Source organism: Anser cygnoides, chromosome 27 (assembly GCF_040182565.1).
Source record: "Anser cygnoides isolate HZ-2024a breed goose chromosome 27, Taihu_goose_T2T_genome, whole genome shotgun sequence".
Lineage (NCBI taxonomy): Eukaryota > Metazoa > Chordata > Aves > Anseriformes > Anatidae > Anser > Anser cygnoides.
Genome location: NC_089899.1, coordinates 667,697 through 686,802, shown reverse-complemented (window position 1 = coordinate 686,802; position 19,106 = coordinate 667,697). Strand labels below are relative to the sequence as shown.

The following is a 19,106-nucleotide window of genomic DNA, read 5'->3' as shown; positions in this document are numbered from 1 at the left end:
CGCGCGCGGGTCCGCGCCCGTGGCTCGGCGGCGCGCCCCGGGGCGCGCACGTGTAAGGGGGCGCACACGCGTGTGCGCGGCTGGGGGGGGCGCGCCCCAGCCCGCGGGGGTGCCCGCGCGTGTACGGCTCCAAGCGCGGCCCCCCCCGGCTCTCGGGACCCCCGGGACCCCCCGGACCCCCGGGTTAGGTGTCGGGGTGCGCGGGACCCCCCCGCGCTCCGGCCGCTCCTGCCCTTATTTGGGCATTTCGGCCCCGGCCAATCAGCGCGGGGGGGCCGGGCCCGACCCCCCCCGCCCCGCCCGGACCCCCCCGCCCCGCCCGGTCCCGCCCGGTGCCGCCGCTCCCCGCTCCGGTGCCCGCTCCGCTGCCGCCGCGCCATGAGCAACTCCCAGTTCAACAAGGGCCCGTCCTACGGCCTCTCCGCCGAGGTCAAGAACCGGGTGAGCCGCGGGGGGGGGGGGACGGGGGCCCGGGACCACCGGGCGGCGGCGAGCGAGGGGGCTCCGGGGTCGCCGGGAACCGGGAACCGGGGCGGTTCGGTGCCGCGGGAGCGTCCCGGCTGCGCTCGGGGGTCCCGGAGAGCCGGGCAGGGACCAGGTGCCACCGGGGGGCGCAGGGCTGAGAAGTCCCGGGGGGGGTCCCGGCGCCACCGGGGGGCAGAGAGCCGGGAGGATGGAGAGCCCCGGGGCGCAGCGGGAGGGGGGTCCCGGTATCAGGGAGCCCTGACTCTGCCCGCGGGGTCCCGGGAGGGGTCTGGGAGAGACCCCGGGCCCCGGCCGTCCCCTGCAGAAGGGGCGGAAGGGGAAAGGGGAACCCGGTGCCTCCGCCGGGGCTCTTTACCCCCGGCTGCACCCACCTGCCTCGGCGGGACGGCACCGGGTGCCGGTGGGCAGCGCTGGGTGCCCCAGGCTCCCCCCATCCCCGCCTCAAGCTCCAGCACCATGGGCACGGGGGTCCTGCCCCAGGGGACGCAGAAGCCCCCTCCCCATCCCTGTGCGCCCCTGCTCGGCCGGGCTCTGGGGGTGGCTGCAGCCCAGCCCCATGCAGGGACGTGGTGGCAGCAGCCGGTGGCACTGGGCCGTGCCCGGCCCGGTGAACCACAGGTTGGCCATGGTTAACCAACGCCTCCCGGGGCAGCAGGACCATGGCCCCAGTGGCTGTGCCTTGTCAGGACACGAGGGCAGCCCGCAGGGGCTGGGGGCAGGCAGGGGAAGGGGCTGCGCACCACATCCCGGGGCTCAGCCGTGTGTGGCTGCGGGACCGGGCGGCCACAGGACGCGGCTTGTGCCGGGCTCCCCTCCCCGTCCTCGCAGGGGATTTGTCTTTCATCACCGAGCGGGGACGGGCCCCTGCTTGCACCCGGGTTGTGCTCCGCACGGGGCTGGTGGACACGTGCCGGAGCCTCGCCGGTGCCTGCTCCTGGGCGCTTCAGCTTGATTCAGCAAGACTGGAGCCAGTCGAACTGCCCCGCTGCGCCTGCTGGAGGCTGACATCACCCCGGGAACCAGTCGAACCAGCGGCACCCTCCCCGGCCACGCAAGCCCTCGCAGCCTGGGCCGTGGTGGGATCTGATTTTGGGCTGGTCCCGTTACGAGACCGCTCTGACACTCCCCTGCCGCCTCCGCTGAGAGCCCCGCGCGCAGGGAGGTGGAAGGGAATCGGCGCCGCCGTGCCGGGAGCTCAGCTGGCCGGGAAGCGAGGTTCCCCCGGCCGGCGCTCGCGTGATGCCGTGAGTGTGGCCGCGATGTCCGGACCGTCCCTGCGCCCCGGCCGAGTCCAGCTTCCCCTTTGGGGCCACAGCCCTCAGGCACGGCCGCTGTCTCCCCACGGGGCAGTGCCGCGTCCATCCCTGGGACCTCTGGGGACCCAGCCCCAGTGCGGGGCTGAGAGCTGGGGGCTGTCAGGGGAGGATTGCGTCCTCCCCCCCCCCCAGCTGCTCCCTGTGCAAGGGGAGGGTATCTCCAGGGCTGCAAGAAGGGAAACTGAGGCATGGGTGAAGTTTGGCCAGAGACTGCAGAGCTCAGGGTCCCCCTCAGTCCTGCCTATACGTGGCTAGGTGTCTGGGGGAGCCTGGTGAGCGGCTTGGGGTCCCCTGCCACGCCAGGGGTGGCGATGGAGCAGGCGCAGGTCCCGTGGGTGCATGTGCTGAGCACCCCTGCTGCCGTCCATCCCTGCACAAAGGGGACAGGCGAGCCTCGTGGCAGACCCTGGGCGCTGGTGTGGCACAGGAGGGCTGCGCTGGCTCCTCTCAGGCAGCGAAGGTGCTCGGGGCTTTCAGCCTCCCCCCGTGATGCCTTCTCCTTCCTGCCCCAAACCAGGGGGGGCTTTGCTGTCCCTGCGGGCAGTGTCCGAGGCGATGTTGCCGGCCTGGGCAGCTGCTCTCGATTTGGGAGGAGGCGTCCGCATTCCTGGCATAGCCGCGGTGGCCGAGGAATCTGCGGCGGCGCGATGGGCCCGGCAGGAGGGCAGGAGGGAAGAGCATCGCGGGGTCGGTGACCGGGGCTGATTTCCCCATTCAGGCTCTGATTTCCCCATTCACTGGGGAGAAACGGGGCCTCGCGGGGGGCTGCTCCCCACGGCCCACGTCGGCAGCTCTTCCTCTTCCCCTTCGAAAGCTGCAGAAGTCTCTGGGTCGCTGCGTGCGAGGCTCTGCGGGCTCGTGCTGGAAGCGGCCGTGCCTGATGGCAGCACCGCGTCGTGCCGCCGCTGTCCCCTCTCCTGCACCAAGGATGGGGCTGGGGGCGGCCTGGCCGTGCTTGCCCCCCAAATCCTGCGTGCAGACTGAGCCCAGCCTCTGGAGGGGGATTTGGGCAGCTGGCGCTGGGGGGGAGATGCTCTCCCCTGTGATGTCTTTGCCCCCCACCCCGGCTCTTGGTCCCCGGGCACGCCATGCCCACCCCGCAGGGCCCAGGGCCGGGTGCTGCTCTTGCTCTGCTCCCCCCCCCCCCAGCGGTTTCTGTGCTGCTGAATCTGGGTTTCCTGTGCACCAGGAAATTGCAGCTGATCAAATATCCCGGGGCCGTCCAAACCCCGCCTCGGCGCTGTGGCGCCCGAGAGGCGGCTGGGGACCGGTGTCGTGCTGGGCTCGGGAGGTGGTGCCGGGGAGCTGTCCCTGGTGGGGTTTGGGGCGCATGAGGGGATGTGCCTGACCAGCCCCTGCCGCCCCGCCAGCTCGCCCAGAAGTACGACCCGCAGAAGGAGGCAGAGCTGCGGACGTGGATCGAGAGCGTCACCGGGCAGCAGATCGGGCCCGATTTCCAGAAGGGGCTGAAGGATGGAGTCATCCTCTGCGAGTGAGTGATGCCAGCACGGCCCCTCGGCCCCTGCCCTCCGCGGGACCCCTTTAGGGCAGGCTGGACCCAGCCAAACCTGCGCCAACATCAGCCCGGGCAGCGGTGGGAGAGGGGGGCACGGACCCGGGGGCTCCCCAGCACCGCGGGGCTGCGGCGTTCCCCTGCCAGGGGGGGAAGAGACACAGGGAGCCCCATGCGGTGTCAGTGCCTGTGCTGTGGGGAGGGAGGAGCGGAGGGGTCCCCCGGCACCCCCAGCTCACCGCCGCCTCCCTCCAGGCTGATGAACAAGCTGCAGCCCAACGCGGTGCGGAAGATCAACCGCTCGGCTCAGAACTGGCACCAGGTAGGAGCGAGCTGCCCCCGGCCGCCGCCGAGCCGCCCCGGTTCCCGCCGCGCCCTGACCGCTCTGTCCCCCCGCCGCAGCTCGAGAACCTCTCCAACTTCATCAAGGCCATGGCCAGCTACGGCATGAACCCCGTGGACCTCTTCGAAGCCAACGACCTCTTTGAGAGCGGGAACCTGACGCAGGTGCAGGTGTCGCTGCTGGCGCTGGCGGGCATGGTGAGAGCGCGGGGCCGAGGGACGGGATGGGGACACCGCGGGTGCGGCCCCTGGGGGGTGATCCGGGACCCCCCCCCCTCCTTCCTCGCCACCCTTCCCCGGCAGGCCAAGACCAAGGGGATGCAGAGCGGCGTGGACATCGGCGTCAAGTACTCGGAGAAGCAGCAGCGGAACTTCGACGAGGCCAAGATGAAGGCCGGGCAGTGCGTGATCGGGCTGCAGGTGGGCTGCCCCCAAGGGATGGCGAACCCCCGGCGCCCACCGCCGCGGTGGGGGTCTGGGGGGTGCCCTGCGGTGTCCCCGCTGCCCACCCCGTGGGGATGGGGAGGGGACGGAGCCCCCGTGGGGCTGCGCCCGGTTCTCACCGAGCCCCTTTGCGCCAGATGGGCACCAACAAGTGCGCCAGCCAGTCGGGCATGACGGCCTACGGCACCCGGCGGCACCTCTACGACCCCAAGAACCAGATCCTGCCGCCCATGGACCACTCCACCATCAGCCTGCAGATGGGCACCAACAAGTGTGCCAGCCAGGTGAGGGGGGGGGGGGGGGGACAGCGGCCAGGGGGGCACGGCCGGGGAGCGCCGCGCTGAGCCCCGCTGCCTCCGTCCCCTCCAGGTGGGCATGACGGCGCCCGGCACCCGCCGGCACATCTACGACGCCAAGATGGGGCTGGAGAAGTGCGACAACTCCTCCATGTCCCTGCAGATGGGCTCCAACCAGGGCGCCAACCAGAGCGGGCAGGTCTTCGGCCTGGGCCGCCAGATCTACGACCCCAAGTACTGCCCGCAGGGCGGCCAGCCCGAGGGGGGCGACGCCGCCTGCGAGCCGGGCGCGGACCCCCCCGGGTACCACTACTACCACCAGGAGGAGAGCTGCTGAGCGGGGCCGTCCCGCGCCCTCCCGCCGCCCCCCCGCCGCCTTCCAGCCTCTCGGCATCATTCCCTCTTTTTTTAACTATTTTTTGTTGTTAATTTTAAAAACGAATTATTTTTCGGAGCGGAGAAGCGCCGCCGCCGTCGCTCGAGAAGGGACTGGCGGTGCTGCGCCCCGGGGCCGGGAGCAGCACCCTGCCCGAAACCCAAACTGGAAATTGATTTTTTTTTGTTGGTTTTTGGAGAACTTTTGGGGACCAAGTGCCCGCCGCCTCCAGCCCAGCCCAGCTCAGCCCGGGGGGGGTCCCGCTGCCACCGGGTGCCCGCAGCCTGGCTGCGCCCAGCCGCTGGCACAAAGCCACTGGTGGTGCTGGGAGCTGCTGGGAGCTGCTGGGAGCTGCCTGCGGCTGAGCCCCGCGGCCGCATCCCGCACCGGGGGGGCTCGGGCTGTAGGCGGGGGGCTTCTTCCAGCCGCGGGGGGGGTTAATGCAGATGCTCTTATATTGAAAGGTGTTCTTTTTTTAAAAAAAAAAAAAGAAAGAAAGAAAAAAACCCTGTGCTTTAGTTCAGCCGGAGAAGGAGCTCCAGGGGCGCTGCTCGGGGTCGGGGCAGCCCCCGGGACCCCCGGGTGGGGCCCACCGCATGCGTGGCCCCTTTAAGGCCGCTGCCCGTGACGTCACGCCGCGGTGTCTTTGTAGGGGAGCGGGGCGGGGCCTGCGGGGCCCTTAAAGGGGCCGCGCCGTGAGAACGGGACCGGGGCGGGGGGGCTGCGAGCGGCACCGGCACCGGCGGAGACATCGGCGGCTGCGGCTTCGCGTCCTTCACCTTCTCCTTCTCCTTTCCTCCTCCTCCTCCTGCTCCCCCTCCCCGCACCTTCCCCCCCCGTGCCCGCATCCCCCCCGGTCCCCCCCGTGCCTCAGTTTCCCCCGTCCCGGTGTGCGGCCGGTGGGGGGGGGGGGGGGGGGGGCACGAACCCTTCCCCGCCCCCGCCGCCGCCCGTCGGGGCTCAGCGGGATGTCGCGGCCGGCGGCCCCTGACCCCGTAATCCCCTAATCCCGTAATCCCCTAATCCCGGCACCACCCCCCCCCGGGGCCCCGCGGCGGCAGCGGGCGGGGAGGTGAGTGGGGGGCGGCGGCGGGCGGCTCGGGGGGGGGGGGGGGGGGAGGACGGGGAGCGGCCCCGGGTGGGGAAACTGAGGCAGGGGCAGCGCCGTGAGCCGGGAGGGTCGCGGGGCTCCGGGGGGGGCTCCTGGGGCCGGCCCCGAGGCTGCCCCCGGCGGGGCTGGGGGCTCCTGCCCCGCTCCGCGGCGGTTTTGGCCCGGAGCGGGGATTTGGAGGCGCCGGGGAAGGAGCTCCGCCGGCCGGCTCGCGGGGCCGGCTCCTCCCCGCTGAGCCCTGGGGAGCTGCATCGGGAGCCCCGGCGCATTGCCGGGCTGCACCGGGCCCGGAGAGCCCGGGGCTGGGGCTGGGGCTGGGGCTGGGGGCTGGGGCTGGGGGCTGGGGCTGGCGCCCACCCTGCGGCCATCGCCCCGCAGGACCCGCGCCATGGCTGTGGGCACCCAGCTGGGGCTGCTGCTCTGGAAGAACCTCGTCCACCGCCGGCGGCAGCGGGTGAGCATCGCCCCCGGCACGGGGCGGGGGGCTCCCGGGGCCGCTGGGGCCGCTGGGGACGGGGGCTCCCCCCCCCCCCCAACCGCGGTGTCCCCCAGGTGCAGCTGGCCATCGAGCTCCTGTGGCCCCTGTTCCTCTTCGTCATCCTGATCGCGGTGCGGCAGTCCCACCCGCCCTTCCAGCAGCACCAGTGTGAGCGTCCCCGGGGGGGCACCGGGAGGAGGCGGCGGATGGGGCCGGGGGCTCCCCCCGCTCGGGTGCATGGGTCTGGGGGCACCCGGACCCACCTCCCCGCCTGCCGCAGGCCACTTCCCCAACAAGGCGCTGCCCTCGGCGGGGACGCTGCCCTGGCTCCAGGGCATCATCTGCAACGTGAACAACCCCTGCTTCCAGCACCCCACGCCCGGGGAGGCCCCCGGCGTGGTGGGCAACTTCAACGGCTCCATGTGAGCGGGGGGCCGGGGGGCTGGGCGCGGGGCAGGGCTGGGGTCTCCGCTCACCATCACCCCCCCGTGCGCGCCCCCAGCCTCTCCCGCCTGCTCGCCGAGGCCCGCCGGGTCGTGCTCCATGCCGAGAGGCAGCAGCTCCCGCAGCGCTTGGCCCAGCTCCTGCCCGCGCTGCGGGGTCTGGGGGCGCTGAGCCCGGCCCCCCCGGCCCGGCCGCTGCGGGACTTCCTAAGGGAGGACGAGACCTTGGCGCGCTTCCTCCGCACCAACGCGTCCCTGCCGCCCGCGCTGGTGGAGGAGCTGCTGGGGGCTCGGCTCAACCCGCGAGCTGTGAGTAGCGGCACTGGGATGTGGGGGCCGGGGGGGTCCCCGCGCTGCCTGACCCTGCCCGCCCCCCAGCTCTTCTCCGGGGGTGCCCGCGCCCCGCTGGAGGCCGCGGTCTGCAATGGCTCGGAGCTGGGCACCTTCCTCGAGGGGCGCGACGCCGCCGGCACGCAGCGCCTGCAGCGAGGGCTGTGCGCCCTGCCCGGCCCCACGCTGCGCGCCCTGGGGGCCGCCGTCCTCTCGCAGCTGGACCTGCCCCGGCTGCTGGCGGTGAGTCTGGGCTGGGGGGCGCGGGGCAGGACCCCCCCCCCCCCCCAGAGCAGCCATGAGCCCCACTTCCCGCACCCCCTTCCTGCAGGAGAGGCTGAGCTCGGAGGCAGACGGCGCCGTGGGAGCCCTGGGTCCCTTCCTGCGGGGCGCTGAGTCCCTGATGCGGGAGGTACCAACCACAGTGCCCCCGGTGTCCCCACGTCCCGGCCCCCCGCCTGGGGCTTTGCCCGCAGCCCCCTCCCGCTCTCCCCAGGTCTCCTCCATGGGCAGCGCGGCCGAGCTGCGGCACGAGGTCAGGGCGCTGCGGGCCACCGGTGCCTCGGGCGCCTTCGCGGCGCTGTCGCGCATCGCCTGCGGGCACCCCGAGGGCGGCGGGCTCAGGGTCCCCTCCCTCAACTGGTACGAGGACAACGACGTCAAGGCCTTCCTGGACCGCGGCGGCTCCGAGCAGGGCGCGGGGGCCCCGGACAATGGCAGCAGTGAGCGGGGCTGCGGCGGGGCTTGGGCAGGGACCCTCGGGGCTGCCCGGGGGTGGGTGGCGGGGGCAGCGTGGGGGCTCAGCGCTGCGCCCCCCAGGTCCCTTCTGCACGGAGCTGATCCGCAGCCTGGAGGCCACCCCGCTGTCGCAGCTCTTCTGGCGGGGCATCAAGCCCCTCTTCGTGGGCAAGATCCTCTACACGCCGCCCGGCCCCGCCACCGACGGCATCATGGCCGAGGTGAGCGCGGTGCCGTGCTGGGGGGGGGTGGCACCCGCCCGGTCCCCCCTGACCCCCTGCCCCGCGCAGGTGAACCGCACCTTCCAGGAGCTGGTGGCACTGCGGGATGCGGCGGGCGCCTGGCGGGAGCTGGGACCCCACATCCGCGCCTTCCTCAACAGCAGCCTGGAGCTGCAGGTCCTGCGGGTGCGTACCCCCAGAGCGGGGCTGCGGGCAGCTCGGGACCCCGGCCGGGGCCGGGTGCGAGGCCCTGCTCTGACTTTTTGCAGGAGCTGCTGCTGGCACCGGGGACGGCCCCGCTGGTGGATGGGATCCTCAACGGCACCTCCTGGACCGCGTCGGCGCTGGCCCGGCTCCTGGCGGGGCCGGCGGCGGGGCCGGGGCTCAGCTGGCACCAGGTGCTGGATGAAGCTGACCAGGTCGTGGGCACGCTGTCGCAGCTCCTGGAGGTGCGTGCCGCCCCGCCGGCCCCGCACGCGGGCTGCCCGCGCCCCGCTGAGCCCTGCCTGCCCGCAGTGCGTCCGCGTGGACAAGATCGAGGCGGTGGCCACCGAGGAGCAGCTGGTGGCCCGCGCCCTGGAGCTGCTGGAGGAGCGGCAGTTCTGGGCCGCCGTCGTCTTCCAGCCCCCCCTGAGCGCCTCGGCCACGGCGCTGCCCCCCCACGTGCGCTACAAGATCCGCATGGACATCGACGATGTCACCAGGACCAACAAGATCAAGGACAGGTCTGGGGACACCCGCCCTGCCCGTGCCTGTGCTCCCCCCGGGGCAGGGGCGTCCCCCCCCCCCCCCAGCACGCTGCTCTGCCCCAGGTTTTGGGACCCCGGCCCCGCAGCCGACCCCTTCAGCGACCTGTGCTACGTCTGGGGCGGCTTCGTCTACGTGCAGGACCTGGTGGAGCAGGCGGTGGTGCGGGCGCAGACCGGGGCCGCCCCGCGGACGGGGGTCTACGTGCAGCAGATGCCCTACCCCTGCTACGTGGACGACGTGTGAGTGGGCGGCGGGGGCGGCCCCCGGCGCCGCGGGACCCCCGAGCCAGCCACCGCTGCGGGGCACGGGGACGAGCGCCCTCAGCACCGTGGGGCCGGTGCCGTCTCCCCCAGGTTCCTGCGGGTGCTGAACCGCTCGCTGCCCCTCTTCATGACGCTGGCCTGGATCTACTCCGTGGCCATGATCATCAAGGGGGTGGTGCACGAGAAGGAGGCGCGACTCAAGGAGACCATGAAGGCCATGGGGCTGAGCAGCGGGATCCTCTGGCTCAGCTGGTTCCTCAGCAGCTTCATCCCCTTCCTCCTCAGCTCTGCCTTCCTCGTCCTCATCCTCAAGGCAGGTTGCGGGGTGGGACGCGGGGGACGGCTGAGTGCTGGGAGCCAGCACAGGCGGGGGCTCCGCAGGCTCCAACCTGCCTCGATTCGCAGCTGGGAAACATCCTGCCCTACAGCGACCCGGCTGTCATCTTCCTCTTCCTCGGCACCTTCTCGGTGGCCACCATCTGCCAGTGCTTCCTCATCAGCACCTTCTTCCTCCGCGCCAACCTGGCCTCGGCCTGCGGCGGCATCGTCTACTTCTCCCTCTACCTGCCCTACGTGCTGTGCGTGGCCTGGCGCGACCACGTCACCTTCCCGCTCCGCGTCCTCGTGGTGAGCGGCCCCGGCCGCCTCGTCCCCTGCGCCCCCTTGTCCCCCGGGCGTGCCGGGCGTGGGGTCTGGGGGCTCAGGAGCCCGCGGCTGGGGGCTTTCCACCCACGCTGCCGTTCCTGCCACCGCAGAGCCTGCTGTCGCCCGTGGCCTTTGGCTTTGGCTGCGAGTACTTCTCGCTGTACGAGGAGCAGGGGGTGGGCATCCAGTGGCACAACCTGGGCGTCAGCCCGGTGCCAGGAGACCCCTACAGCTTTGCCACGGCCATGGGGCTGCTGCTGCTGGACGCCGGCCTCTACGGGCTGGCCACCTGGTACATCGAGGGCATCTTCCCCGGTGAGCGCGGAGCCCCCGACCCCTCACAGCCCCCACGCAGCCCCAGCCCCGCTCAGCCCCGCTCAGCCCCGCTGTCCCTGCCCGCGTCAGGTCAGTACGGGGTCCCCAAGCCTTGGAACTTCCCCTTCCTGAAGAGCTACTGGTTTGGAGAGCCGCCCTCGGCCGGGCACCCCCCGTTTCCCACCGATCCCCTCACTGCACCCCAAGGTGAGCCCCTGCCCGCCCCAGGGCAGTCTGGCTGGGGTGGGAGCCCCGCCGCGAGGGGTCCTGCCCCACCACGAGGGGTCCTGCCCCACCGTGAGGGGTCCTGCCGGGCTGTGACCCTCCGGTGGCTCCCAGTGCTGGTGGAGGAGCCGCCTGCCCAGCTCCAGCCCGGGGTCTCCATCCGCAACCTGGTGAAGATTTACCGCAGCAGCAACCACGTGGCCGTCAACGGGCTGAGCCTGGACTTCTACGAGGGCCAGATCACCTCCTTCCTGGGCCACAACGGGGCTGGCAAGACCACCACCATGTGAGCCGGGGGACGAGCGGCTGCGCCACCCACCCTGTGGATGGGAGCTGAGCCCCGGCGCTGGCCCCTTCCCATCCCCTCTGCCCCCCCCGGGTCCCCTCGAGGATGGGCTCGGAGCACCCCGTGTGGGATGGGGGAAGCTGTCCCTGCGCTCTGTCACCCCCTCTGTGCCCCCCACCCCTCTCCAGGTCCATCCTGACCGGTCTCCTGCCCCCCACCTCCGGCACTGCCTATGTCCTGGGCTGGGACATCCGCTGCGACATCGACAGCATCCGCAAAACCATGGGGACGTGCCCGCAGCACAACGTGCTCTTTGACATGTAGGCAGGGCAGGGCGGGGGTTTGGGGGGGCTGGCACAGCGGGGCCCCCCGGTGACCCCCCCCACCCCGCAGCCTGACGGTGGAGGAGCACATCTGGTTCTACGGGCGGCTGAAGGGGCTGGTGGAGGAGCAGGTGAAGGCGGAGATGGAGCAGCTGCTGCGGGACACGGGGCTGCCCCACAAGCGCCGCGAGCAGACCAGGAACCTCTCGGGTGCGTGGGGCAGGGCCGTCCCCCCCCCCGGTGGTGGCACCGTGGCCCCGGCCGTCCCTGACGCCATCCGTGCTGCCCCCCAGGCGGGATGCAGCGGAAGCTCTCGGTGGCCATCGCCTTCGTGGGCGGCTCCAGGGTGGTCGTCCTGGATGAGCCCACGGCCGGCGTCGACCCCTACTCCCGCCGCAGCATCTGGGAGCTGCTGCTCAAGTACCGCAAGGGTGAGGGCAGGGGACGGGGCAGGGGACCCAGCGGGGGACCCAGCAGGGGACCCCGCTTCCCCCTTCATGCACGTGAGCCCCCAGACCCGGAGAAGCAGGAGCAGGGCGCGGGGGGGAGCACGCTGCGGAGCAAGGAGATGTGGGGAGATGCTCGTGGCGAGGGGCCCACGGCCAGCAGCGTGGCTGTGCGCCCCCAGGCCGCACCATTATCCTCTCCACGCACTACATGGACGAGGCGGAGCTGCTGGGAGACCGCATCGCCATCATCGCGCAGGGCCGGCTCCGCTGCTGCGGGTCCCCGCTCTTCCTCAAGGCCAGGCTGGGCACCGGCTACTACCTCACCCTGGTGAAGCGGGAGCGGGCTGAGCCCGGTGGCAGCACCCCCAGCCCCCCCAAAAAGGTGGATCCCGCGGCCCCTCTGAGCCAAAAGGGTGCCCGGTGCCTCCCAGCCCGGCTCTCAGGGCCCTGAGCCCTGGCTTGGGCCGCAACCTGCCGCGCAGCGCTCCACGCTCCGCCTGCCTTTCCCTGCAGAGCAGCAGCGGCTCGGAGCGCAGCGGTGACACCGGGCTGGGCAGCGAGCAGGACAGCGAGGCCAGCACCGTGGGTAGGGTCCCCGTCCTGCCTTGGCACCCACGATGCACTGAGCACCCCTGGGTGCTCCGTCCCTTGCAGAGACCCTCCCTAGGTTGGGGAGCAGGGCACAGCGCCAGCGCCTTGCCCTGCGTACTGGCTCTGTCCCCGGGTCCCAGCCCTCCCGGTCCCCCCAGATGTGCCCCAGCTCTCGGCGCTGATCCAGAAGCTGGTTCTCGGCTCCCGGCTGGTGGAAGACATCGGGCACGAGGTGCTCTTCGTGCTGCCCTACAGCGGGGCCAAGGACGGGGCCTTCGGGGAGCTCTTCCAGGAGCTGGACGCCCGCCTGGGCGAGCTGGGCATCTCCGGCTACGGCATCTCGGACACCACGCTGGAGGAGGTACCGCAGGAGCTGCCGCCGGGGTGCCCGTGGCACAGGGGTGCCCCCCCTGCCCAGTGGGGTCTGCACTGCTGTGGGGGGGCGCCTGCTGCCGTGCTTGGTGCCAGCCCCTTGCCCTCTCTCAGATCTTTCTGAAGGTGGCCGAGGACACCGGGGTGGATGGTGACAGGACAGGTAAGGGGCGTTGGTGCTGCCTGGAACTGGGCTGCAGGACAGCGGGGTGCAGGTGGGGGGATGCTGGAGTGAGCGCTGCACCCGTGGGAGCAGGGGGTACCTGCCCGGAGCACCCATGGGTGCAGGGAGGTGCCAGAGGTTGGGGCCCCTGTCCCACCCTGATGCTCTGACCCTGTTTTATCAGGCACCAGGAGAACGTCCCGGCCAGGGAGAGCAGCAGCCAGCGGCGAGGAGGGGGACAGCGGAGCGGCCGATGGGGAGCTGGGTAAAAGGGGGGAGCCGGGGCCGTGGGGCCTGGTGGTCCCCGAGCTGCCCGGCCCCTGCTGCTGGGTGCCCCCCCTGCGCCCCTACGGCTGGGGCAAGGACCCCGGCACGCGGCCACCAGTGCAGGCAGGGGCGGGTGGAGGATCGGGGGTTCATCGGGGGACGTACCCAGGCCCCTTCTCCTGGGGTCAGAGAGAGCTCGTGTGTGGGGATCCGGGGGGCAGGGGGTCTGCAATAGCCAACGTGGCTCTAGCCCTGCTTTCCTCTCTCCTTCACGCTGAGCCCAAGGAGCCCGGAGAGGTAGGAGCTGGGGGGCTGGGGGCTCCCCTGCATGCACAGCGATGCCCCTGCCAGCAAACTGTGCCCCCCAGGCCTGGGTTGAGCCCCTGCCCCTCGCTGCTGGGGGCCGGGGCAGGACCCGTCTGTACCCTTGCAGCGGAGGAGCCGCAGGAGACGGACCTGCTGCACGGCGCGGCCGAGGGCGGCCGCCGGCTGCGGGGCTGGGCGCTCACCCGCCAGCAGCTCCGCGCCCTCTTCATCAAGCGGCTGCTCCACGCCCGACGCAGCACCCGGGGATTCTTCGCGCAGGTACGGCCGGTGGGAGCCGCCCCGACGGGGCGGGAAGGTGTGGAACAAGCTGTGACCCCCCCATCCCGGCCCCACAGATCGTCCTGCCCGCTGTCTTCGTCTGCATCGCGCTGCTCTTCAGCCTCATCGTGCCGCCCTTCGGGAAGTACCCGCCGCTGCGCCTCGAGCCCTGGATGTACGGGCACCAGTTCACCTTCTTCAGGTGAGAACCCTGTTCCTACACCCCGTCCCCCCCCCGCCAAGCCACCATCTCGCACCTCTGCCCCTTGCAGCGATGACGCCCCGGGGGACCCCGACACGGCTCAGCTGCTGGGCGCCCTCCTGGCCGAGCCGGGCTTCGGCACCAAGTGCATGAAGGAGGCAGCGGAGGCGTGAGTGGGGCACGGGGCTGGGACGGGGGTTCGGCCTCAGGGCCCCTCGCTTGTGCCAGGCTCCTGATGGGGTTCCCCGTCCCCACGGTGCCCGGTGAGCAGGACGGGGCCGTGCCCACCAGCGTCCCACCCCGACGGCTTCTGGCAGCCCCCGGCCCCCCCGGCCGTGCTGGAAGTGCTGCAGCGTGGGAACTGGACGTGGGCTGAGCCGTCCCCCCCGTGCCAGTGCAGCGGGCCGGGGGCGCGCAGGATGCTGCCCGAGTGCCCCCCTGCAGCCGGAGGGCTCCCACCGCCACAGGTAACCCGCGGGTGCTGGCGGTGCTCCGGGGGGGGCGGAGGGGCCGTGTGTCCATCCGTCTGTGTGTCCCTGGCAGGTGCAGAGGGGCACGGGTGACATCCTGCTGAACCTGACGGGCAGGAACATCTCCGACTACCTGGTGAAAACGTACCCCCAGGTCATCCGCCAAGGGTGAGTGCTGGGGACGGAGCTCCCAGCACCCTGTCCTGTGTGCGGGGACGCTGCGGGGACACTGCGGGGACAAGCATGGGGATGCGGTGGGGAAGAGAGGGCAGGGCTTTGGGCCAGGATGTAACCCAGGGGAAGCAGGGCGGGATGCTGGGGACCAAGCCCAGCCTGGGCTGGCCCTGCCTGCGGGGTGTCCCAGCTGGTGGCAGCGAGGACACCCGGGGATGGAGGAGGACCGCGATCCGGCTCGTGGCTGGGCTGTGACACCTTGCTGCAGCCTCTCCTCACTCATGTGTCTTCCCCTGCCTCATTTCTTCCAGGCTAAAAACCAAGAAGTGGGTGAATGAGCAGAGGTGAGGCTGGGGAGAAGCTGGGAGGGCGGAGGGGGAGGCCGTGGGCCGCCAGGGGATCGTTTGGAAGCGCCTGGTTCTCCCCACGTGCCCAGGTACGGCGGCTTTTCCCTGGGCGCTGGCAGCTCCCAGCTGCTGCCGTCGGCAGAGGAGGTGGACAGGGCGGTGCAGGAGCTGCGGGCGCTCTTCAACATCACCCAGGTGCGGCCGGGGTCTGCAGCGGGGGTCTGCGCCCACCCTGGGTGGGCTCTGGCACGAGCCTGCTCCTCACCCCTCATCCTGCCCCAGGGCAGCCCCGCGGACCGGCTCCTGGGCAACCTGAGCCGCTTCTTCGAGGGCTTGGACGCTCGCAGGAACATCAAGGTGAGCCCCGGCCACAAAGCCCGAGGGGCCCCCGGGGCTGGGGCGCAGCAGGACCCGTGGCACCTGGTCGGGCCCCCCCCCCCCCGGCTGGAGCTGGCAGCCAGCAGGAGCGGGCGCTGCGGGCTGGCGGAGGGAAGCTGATGGAGACCCGGCTCCGAGCACCGCTGGGCGCCCTCGGGCCACAGGTCTGGTTCAACAACAAGGGCTGGCACGCCATGGTCTCCTTCCTCAACGTGGCCAGCAACGCGCTGCTGCGGGCACGGCTGCCCGCGGGCGCCGACCCCGTGCTCTACGGCATCACGGCCACCAACCACCCCCTCAACCTCACCAAGGAGCAGCTCTCGGAGGCCGCCCTGTGAGTGCCGGGCCTGGGGTCCCGCGGGGCGCCCCGCCGCCCGCTGAGCCCGCTGCTCCGCGGCAGGATGGCCACCTCGGTGGACGTGCTGGTCTCCATCTGCGTGATCTTCGCCATGTCCTTCGTGCCGGCCAGCTTCGTGCTCTTCCTCATCGAGGAGCGGGTCAGCAAGGCCAAGCACCTGCAGTTCGTCAGCGGGATGAAGCCCGTCACCTACTGGCTGGGCAACTTCGCCTGGGACATGGTGCGAGACAGGGCTGGGGGCAAGGTGGGGCAGGCGTGCAGCTCCCGGGGGGCCAGGCCCCCTTCATCCCCCCCTCCCGGTGTTCTCTGTGCCCACAGTGCAACTACCTGGTCCCCGCGCTGCTGGTCGTCCTCATCTTCCTCTGCTTCCAGCAGAAGGCCTACGTGTCCTCAGCCAACCTGCCCTCCCTGGTCCTGCTGCTGCTGCTCTACGGGTGAAGGGCCGGCGGAGCCTGGCACTGGGGCGAAGCCCACCCGTGGGCCAAACCCTGGGACGGGGCAGGGGGAGCCCTGGGGGCTGGGGAGCGCCCCTGGGGGGGCCGTCGTCCTCAGCCCCTCTCCCTCTGCCCCTCCAGCTGGTCCATCACCCCCCTGATGTACCCGGCCTCCTTCCTCTTCAGCATCCCCAGCACTGCCTACGTGGCCCTGACGTGCATCAACCTCTTCATCGGCATCAACGGCAGCGTGGCCACCTTCGTGCTGGAGCTCTTTGTGGACCAAGTGAGCCCCCAGACCCACCCCATCCCCCTGGGGCCAGCTGGCGCCGCCGGCTCCCCCCACTCCCTTCCTCGCTGCCCCACAGAAGCTCAACGACATCAACCGCATCCTGAAGAAGGTTTTCCTCGTCTTCCCCCACTTCTGCCTGGGCCGAGGCCTCATCGACATGGTGAAGAACCAGGCCATGGCCGACGCCTTCGAGAGGTTCGGTGAGTCTGGGGGCGCTGGGGCTGCCCCCCTGCCCAACGCCCCGCCAGCGTGGGCGGCCCTCTGCGGTGTCCCCCCATCCTGCAGCCCCTTTCTCCTCCTCTCGCAGGGGACAAGCGCTTCGTGTCCCCCCTGTCCTGGGACCTGGCAGGGAAGAACATGTTTGCCATGGCTGTTGAGGGCGTCATCTTCTTCCTCTTCACCCTGCTGCTGCAATACCGCTTCTTCCTGCGGCTGCGGTGAGGGCCGGCCGGGGGCAGCGGGGGGTGGTTGGGGAGGGTCCTGGAAGTGCCCCGCCGCTGTCACCCCCAGGCCCCGGGCTCTGCAGCTGCCCCCGCTGGGGGACGAGGACCAGGACGTGGCCCAGGAGCGGGTGAGGGTGGGCAGTTCCCCGCGGCACGGCGACGTCCTGCTGCTGAAGGACCTGACCAAGGTGCGTGGCCGGGGCTGGACCCTGCCTGTCCCTCGCTGCGGGGCCGGAGCCTCTCCTGGAGCCCCCGGTCCCGCTGGAGGGACGGTGGGACGTGTCCCCTGGGCAGGGGACGCCGTGCCGTGCGGTGACCCCCTCGCCCACAGGTGTACCAGCACCGGCGGGCTCCAGCGGTGGACCGGCTGTGCCTGGCCATCCCGGCCGGGGAGGTGGGTGCTGGCGGCACCGCAGGCTGCGGCAGCGCCGGGGCTGCTGCTGACCCCGTGCCCTCCCCAGTGCTTTGGCCTCCTGGGGGTGAACGGCGCCGGGAAGACGTCCACCTTCAAGATGCTGACGGGGGACACGGAGGTGACGCTGGGGGAGGCCTGGCTGAAAGGGCACAGGTGGGAGCGCGCGTGCCTTCGTCCCCTCCACACCGTGCGCTCACGCTTGCTCTCATCCCGCAGCCTTCTTGCGCTCTTCTTCATGCTCATCCCTGCAGCGTGCTCATCCCTAACCCTGCAGCTTGCTCAGCCTTATCGCTCTCCCTGCAGCTTTTTCGCTGTCCCTGCAGCTTGTCCCCTGTCCCCACAGCGAGCTCACCCTGTCCCTCACCCCCACAGCGTGCTCACCGACCTGCAGTCTGTCCACCAGAACATGGGCTACTGCCCGCAGTTCGACGCCATCACGGACCTGCTCACGGGGCGGGAGCACCTGGAGTTCTACAGCCGCCTGCGTGGCGTGCCGGAGGAGGAGATCCCCAGGGTACGACCCGTGCCCCGGCCCCCCCAACCCCCCCTTGCCCCGTCCTCAGCCCCTCCGCGCCCTCCCACAGGTGGCTCAGTGGGGCATCGCCAAGCTGGGGCTGGAGCCGCACGCGGACCGGCCGGCGGGCAAGTACAGCGGGGGCAACAAGCGCAAGCTCTCCACAGCTATCGCCCTCATCGGCTGCCCCCCCATCATCTTCCTGGTCAGTGGGGGCAGTGGGGGGGGGGGTCTGGAGCCCCAGGGCAGGATGTGGCCCCTGCCCAGGGCTGACAGCGTTGTTGCAGGATGAGCCCACGACGGGGATGGACCCGGGCGCCCGGCGGTTCTTGTGGGACTGCATCCTCAGCCTGGTCAAGGAGGGCAGGTCCGTGGTGCTCACGTCCCACAGGTGAGACAAGGCGGGTCCCGGGGGGGCCTGGGGGCACCCACTGCTCCCCCCGGTGCCTCACGCCTCCCTCCCGGCAGCATGGAGGAGTGCGAGGCCCTGTGCACCAGGATGGCCATCATGGTCAACGGCCGCTTCCGCTGCCTGGGCAGCATCCAGCACCTCAAGAACAGGTACCGGGGCGCTGAGGGGCCGCCCCCAGCGTGGTGCCGGGATGGTCCCTGCAGCGCTGTCCCCGTCTCCGCCGCAGGTTTGGGGACGGCTACACGGTGGCGGTGCGGGTGGGAGGCCCCGGGGCCGCGCTGGGGCCGGTGGAGGGCCTGATGCAGCGCTGCCTGCCAGGCGCGGTGCTGCAGGAGCGGCACGGCGGCACGCTGCACTACCGCCTGCCCTCCCGCTCCTGCTCCCTGGCCAGCGTCTTCAGCGTCCTGGCGGCCCACCGCGGCCCCTGCCACATCGAGGACTACTCCGTGTCCCAGACCACCCTCGACCAGGTGATGGCGGCCAGGGGGATGGGGTGGGGGACGGGGGTGGGGGGGGGGGCGCAGCCCCTCACCCTTCTGTCCTCGCAGGTCTTCGTGCGCTTTGCTAGGGAGCAGGGCGATGGGGACCCCGAGGGGAATGAGGACCCCGGGCAGGATGCGGCCGCGGTGCCCGGGACGGGGCTGACGGCGTTCCTCGAGGACGACGGCTACCGGGAGAGCGTGGTCTGAGCGGGGCCAGTGTCTGCAGCCCCTCCCCAGCTCTGGGGTGTCCGGGGCTGCTGGGGGGGGGCCCTGAGCCCCCCAGGCTGGGTGCTGGGCTGGCCCTGGCCCCCCAGCTGTTTTTTTTCTGTTCATGCTGCTGTGCAATAGCGAGTTAAATAAATTAAATAAATCGAATAAATTGAAAAAAGACAATAAATTGAATACGTTAAATGAATTAAATAAGGTGAACGAATTCGGGGCTGGGGGCGGCGGCTGCCGGGGCCCCAAAATATGGAACGCTTCACGAATTTGCGTGTCATCCTTGCGCAGGGGCCATGCTAATCTTCTCTGTATCGTTCCAATTTTAGTATATGTGCTGCCGAAGCGAGCACGGACTGCACTGGCGCCGAGACCCTATTTAAACCTCCTTTATTTTATAATTTTTAGGACACAGCGAGTTTCTTTTTCTGTGCTCCTACCCCTTTCCTTATAAAGTCACTCTTCGAGCTCTACCCCGCCTTATTTTTTATCCCATCCTGTTTTTTCCTCATAATTTTTGTCTTTTTGGGGGCTGAGCCCCCCTGAGGCTCAGCCGGCCGCGCGCGGTGCACGTCGGGAGGGATTACCTAATTTACATACAGGGGCGGGGCCGGCGGCGGTCCGCCACCGTCCCAGCA

General features: G+C 71.2%; 2 protein-coding genes and 1 non-coding gene across 6 annotated transcripts; 2 read left to right on the top strand and 1 right to left on the bottom strand.

The window, feature by feature from the left end:
* The first annotated feature begins 281 nt into the window (after positions 1-281).
* On the top strand, positions 282-5,215 carry CNN2 (calponin 2). Of its 2 annotated transcripts, XM_048051954.2 has the most exons (7): positions 283-441; positions 3,173-3,294; positions 3,571-3,637; positions 3,718-3,855; positions 3,961-4,077; positions 4,239-4,385; positions 4,471-5,210. In XM_048051954.2, the coding sequence occupies exons 1-7, from the start codon at positions 379-381 to the stop codon at positions 4,732-4,734; spliced, it is 918 nt and encodes a 305-aa protein (XP_047907911.1). In that variant the 5' UTR covers positions 283-378; the 3' UTR covers positions 4,735-5,210. The 2 variants fall into 2 exon arrangements, with proteins under 2 accessions (XP_066840038.1, XP_047907911.1); XM_066983937.1 differs by having other exon boundaries at positions 282-441; positions 3,718-4,077; positions 4,471-5,215.
* A 157-nt stretch (positions 5,216-5,372) lies between these two features.
* On the top strand, positions 5,373-18,817 carry ABCA7 (ATP binding cassette subfamily A member 7). 3 transcript variants are annotated; one of them, XM_066983882.1, is made up of 50 exons: positions 5,373-5,845; positions 6,263-6,338; positions 6,437-6,530; positions 6,643-6,784; positions 6,865-7,114; positions 7,184-7,378; positions 7,467-7,547; positions 7,632-7,857; positions 7,955-8,094; positions 8,164-8,280; positions 8,364-8,543; positions 8,611-8,819; positions 8,907-9,083; positions 9,198-9,420; positions 9,513-9,734; positions 9,863-10,067; positions 10,158-10,274; positions 10,407-10,578; positions 10,767-10,898; positions 10,972-11,111; positions 11,195-11,332; positions 11,530-11,732; positions 11,864-11,936; positions 12,100-12,302; positions 12,428-12,476; positions 12,661-12,741; positions 13,023-13,040; positions 13,177-13,328; positions 13,406-13,530; positions 13,601-13,699; positions 13,802-13,997; positions 14,074-14,168; positions 14,486-14,518; positions 14,611-14,716; positions 14,804-14,878; positions 15,064-15,233; positions 15,300-15,477; positions 15,576-15,691; positions 15,833-15,977; positions 16,060-16,183; positions 16,291-16,420; positions 16,494-16,614; positions 16,758-16,820; positions 16,888-16,994; positions 17,214-17,355; positions 17,426-17,560; positions 17,643-17,746; positions 17,824-17,916; positions 17,994-18,237; positions 18,316-18,817. In XM_066983882.1, the coding sequence occupies exons 2-50, from the start codon at positions 6,273-6,275 to the stop codon at positions 18,454-18,456; spliced, it is 6,747 nt and encodes a 2,248-aa protein (XP_066839983.1). In that variant the 5' UTR covers positions 5,373-5,845; positions 6,263-6,272; the 3' UTR covers positions 18,457-18,817. The 3 variants fall into 3 exon arrangements, with proteins under 3 accessions (XP_066839983.1, XP_066839984.1, XP_066839982.1); XM_066983883.1 differs by lacking the exon at positions 13,023-13,040; XM_066983881.1 differs by having other exon boundaries at positions 12,661-13,328.
* LOC125180646 (U6 spliceosomal RNA) lies at positions 18,715-18,821 on the bottom strand. Its single transcript, XR_007159398.2, has one exon. It is a non-coding gene; the product is annotated as a U6 spliceosomal RNA (small nuclear RNA).
* Positions 18,822-19,106: the final 285 nt, after the last annotated feature.

Bases quoted from the DNA above. Each gene is read 5' to 3' on its own strand.
- CNN2 (XM_066983937.1), top strand. From the start codon at position 379: ATGAGCAACTCCCAGTTCAACAAGGGCCCGTCCTACGGCCTCTCCGCC. The intron at 3,638-3,717 runs GTAGGAGCGAGC...CCCCCGCCGCAG, and splicing joins CGGCTCAGAACTGGCACCAG to CTCGAGAACCTCTCCAACTT. The intron at 4,386-4,470 runs GTGAGGGGGGGG...CGTCCCCTCCAG, and splicing joins CCAACAAGTGTGCCAGCCAG to GTGGGCATGACGGCGCCCGG.
- ABCA7 (XM_066983881.1), top strand. From the start codon at position 6,273: ATGGCTGTGGGCACCCAGCTGGGGCTGCTGCTCTGGAAGAACCTCGTC. The intron at 6,339-6,436 runs GTGAGCATCGCC...GGTGTCCCCCAG, and splicing joins TCCACCGCCGGCGGCAGCGG to GTGCAGCTGGCCATCGAGCT. The intron at 13,998-14,073 runs GTAACCCGCGGG...TGTCCCTGGCAG, and splicing joins GAGGGCTCCCACCGCCACAG to GTGCAGAGGGGCACGGGTGA.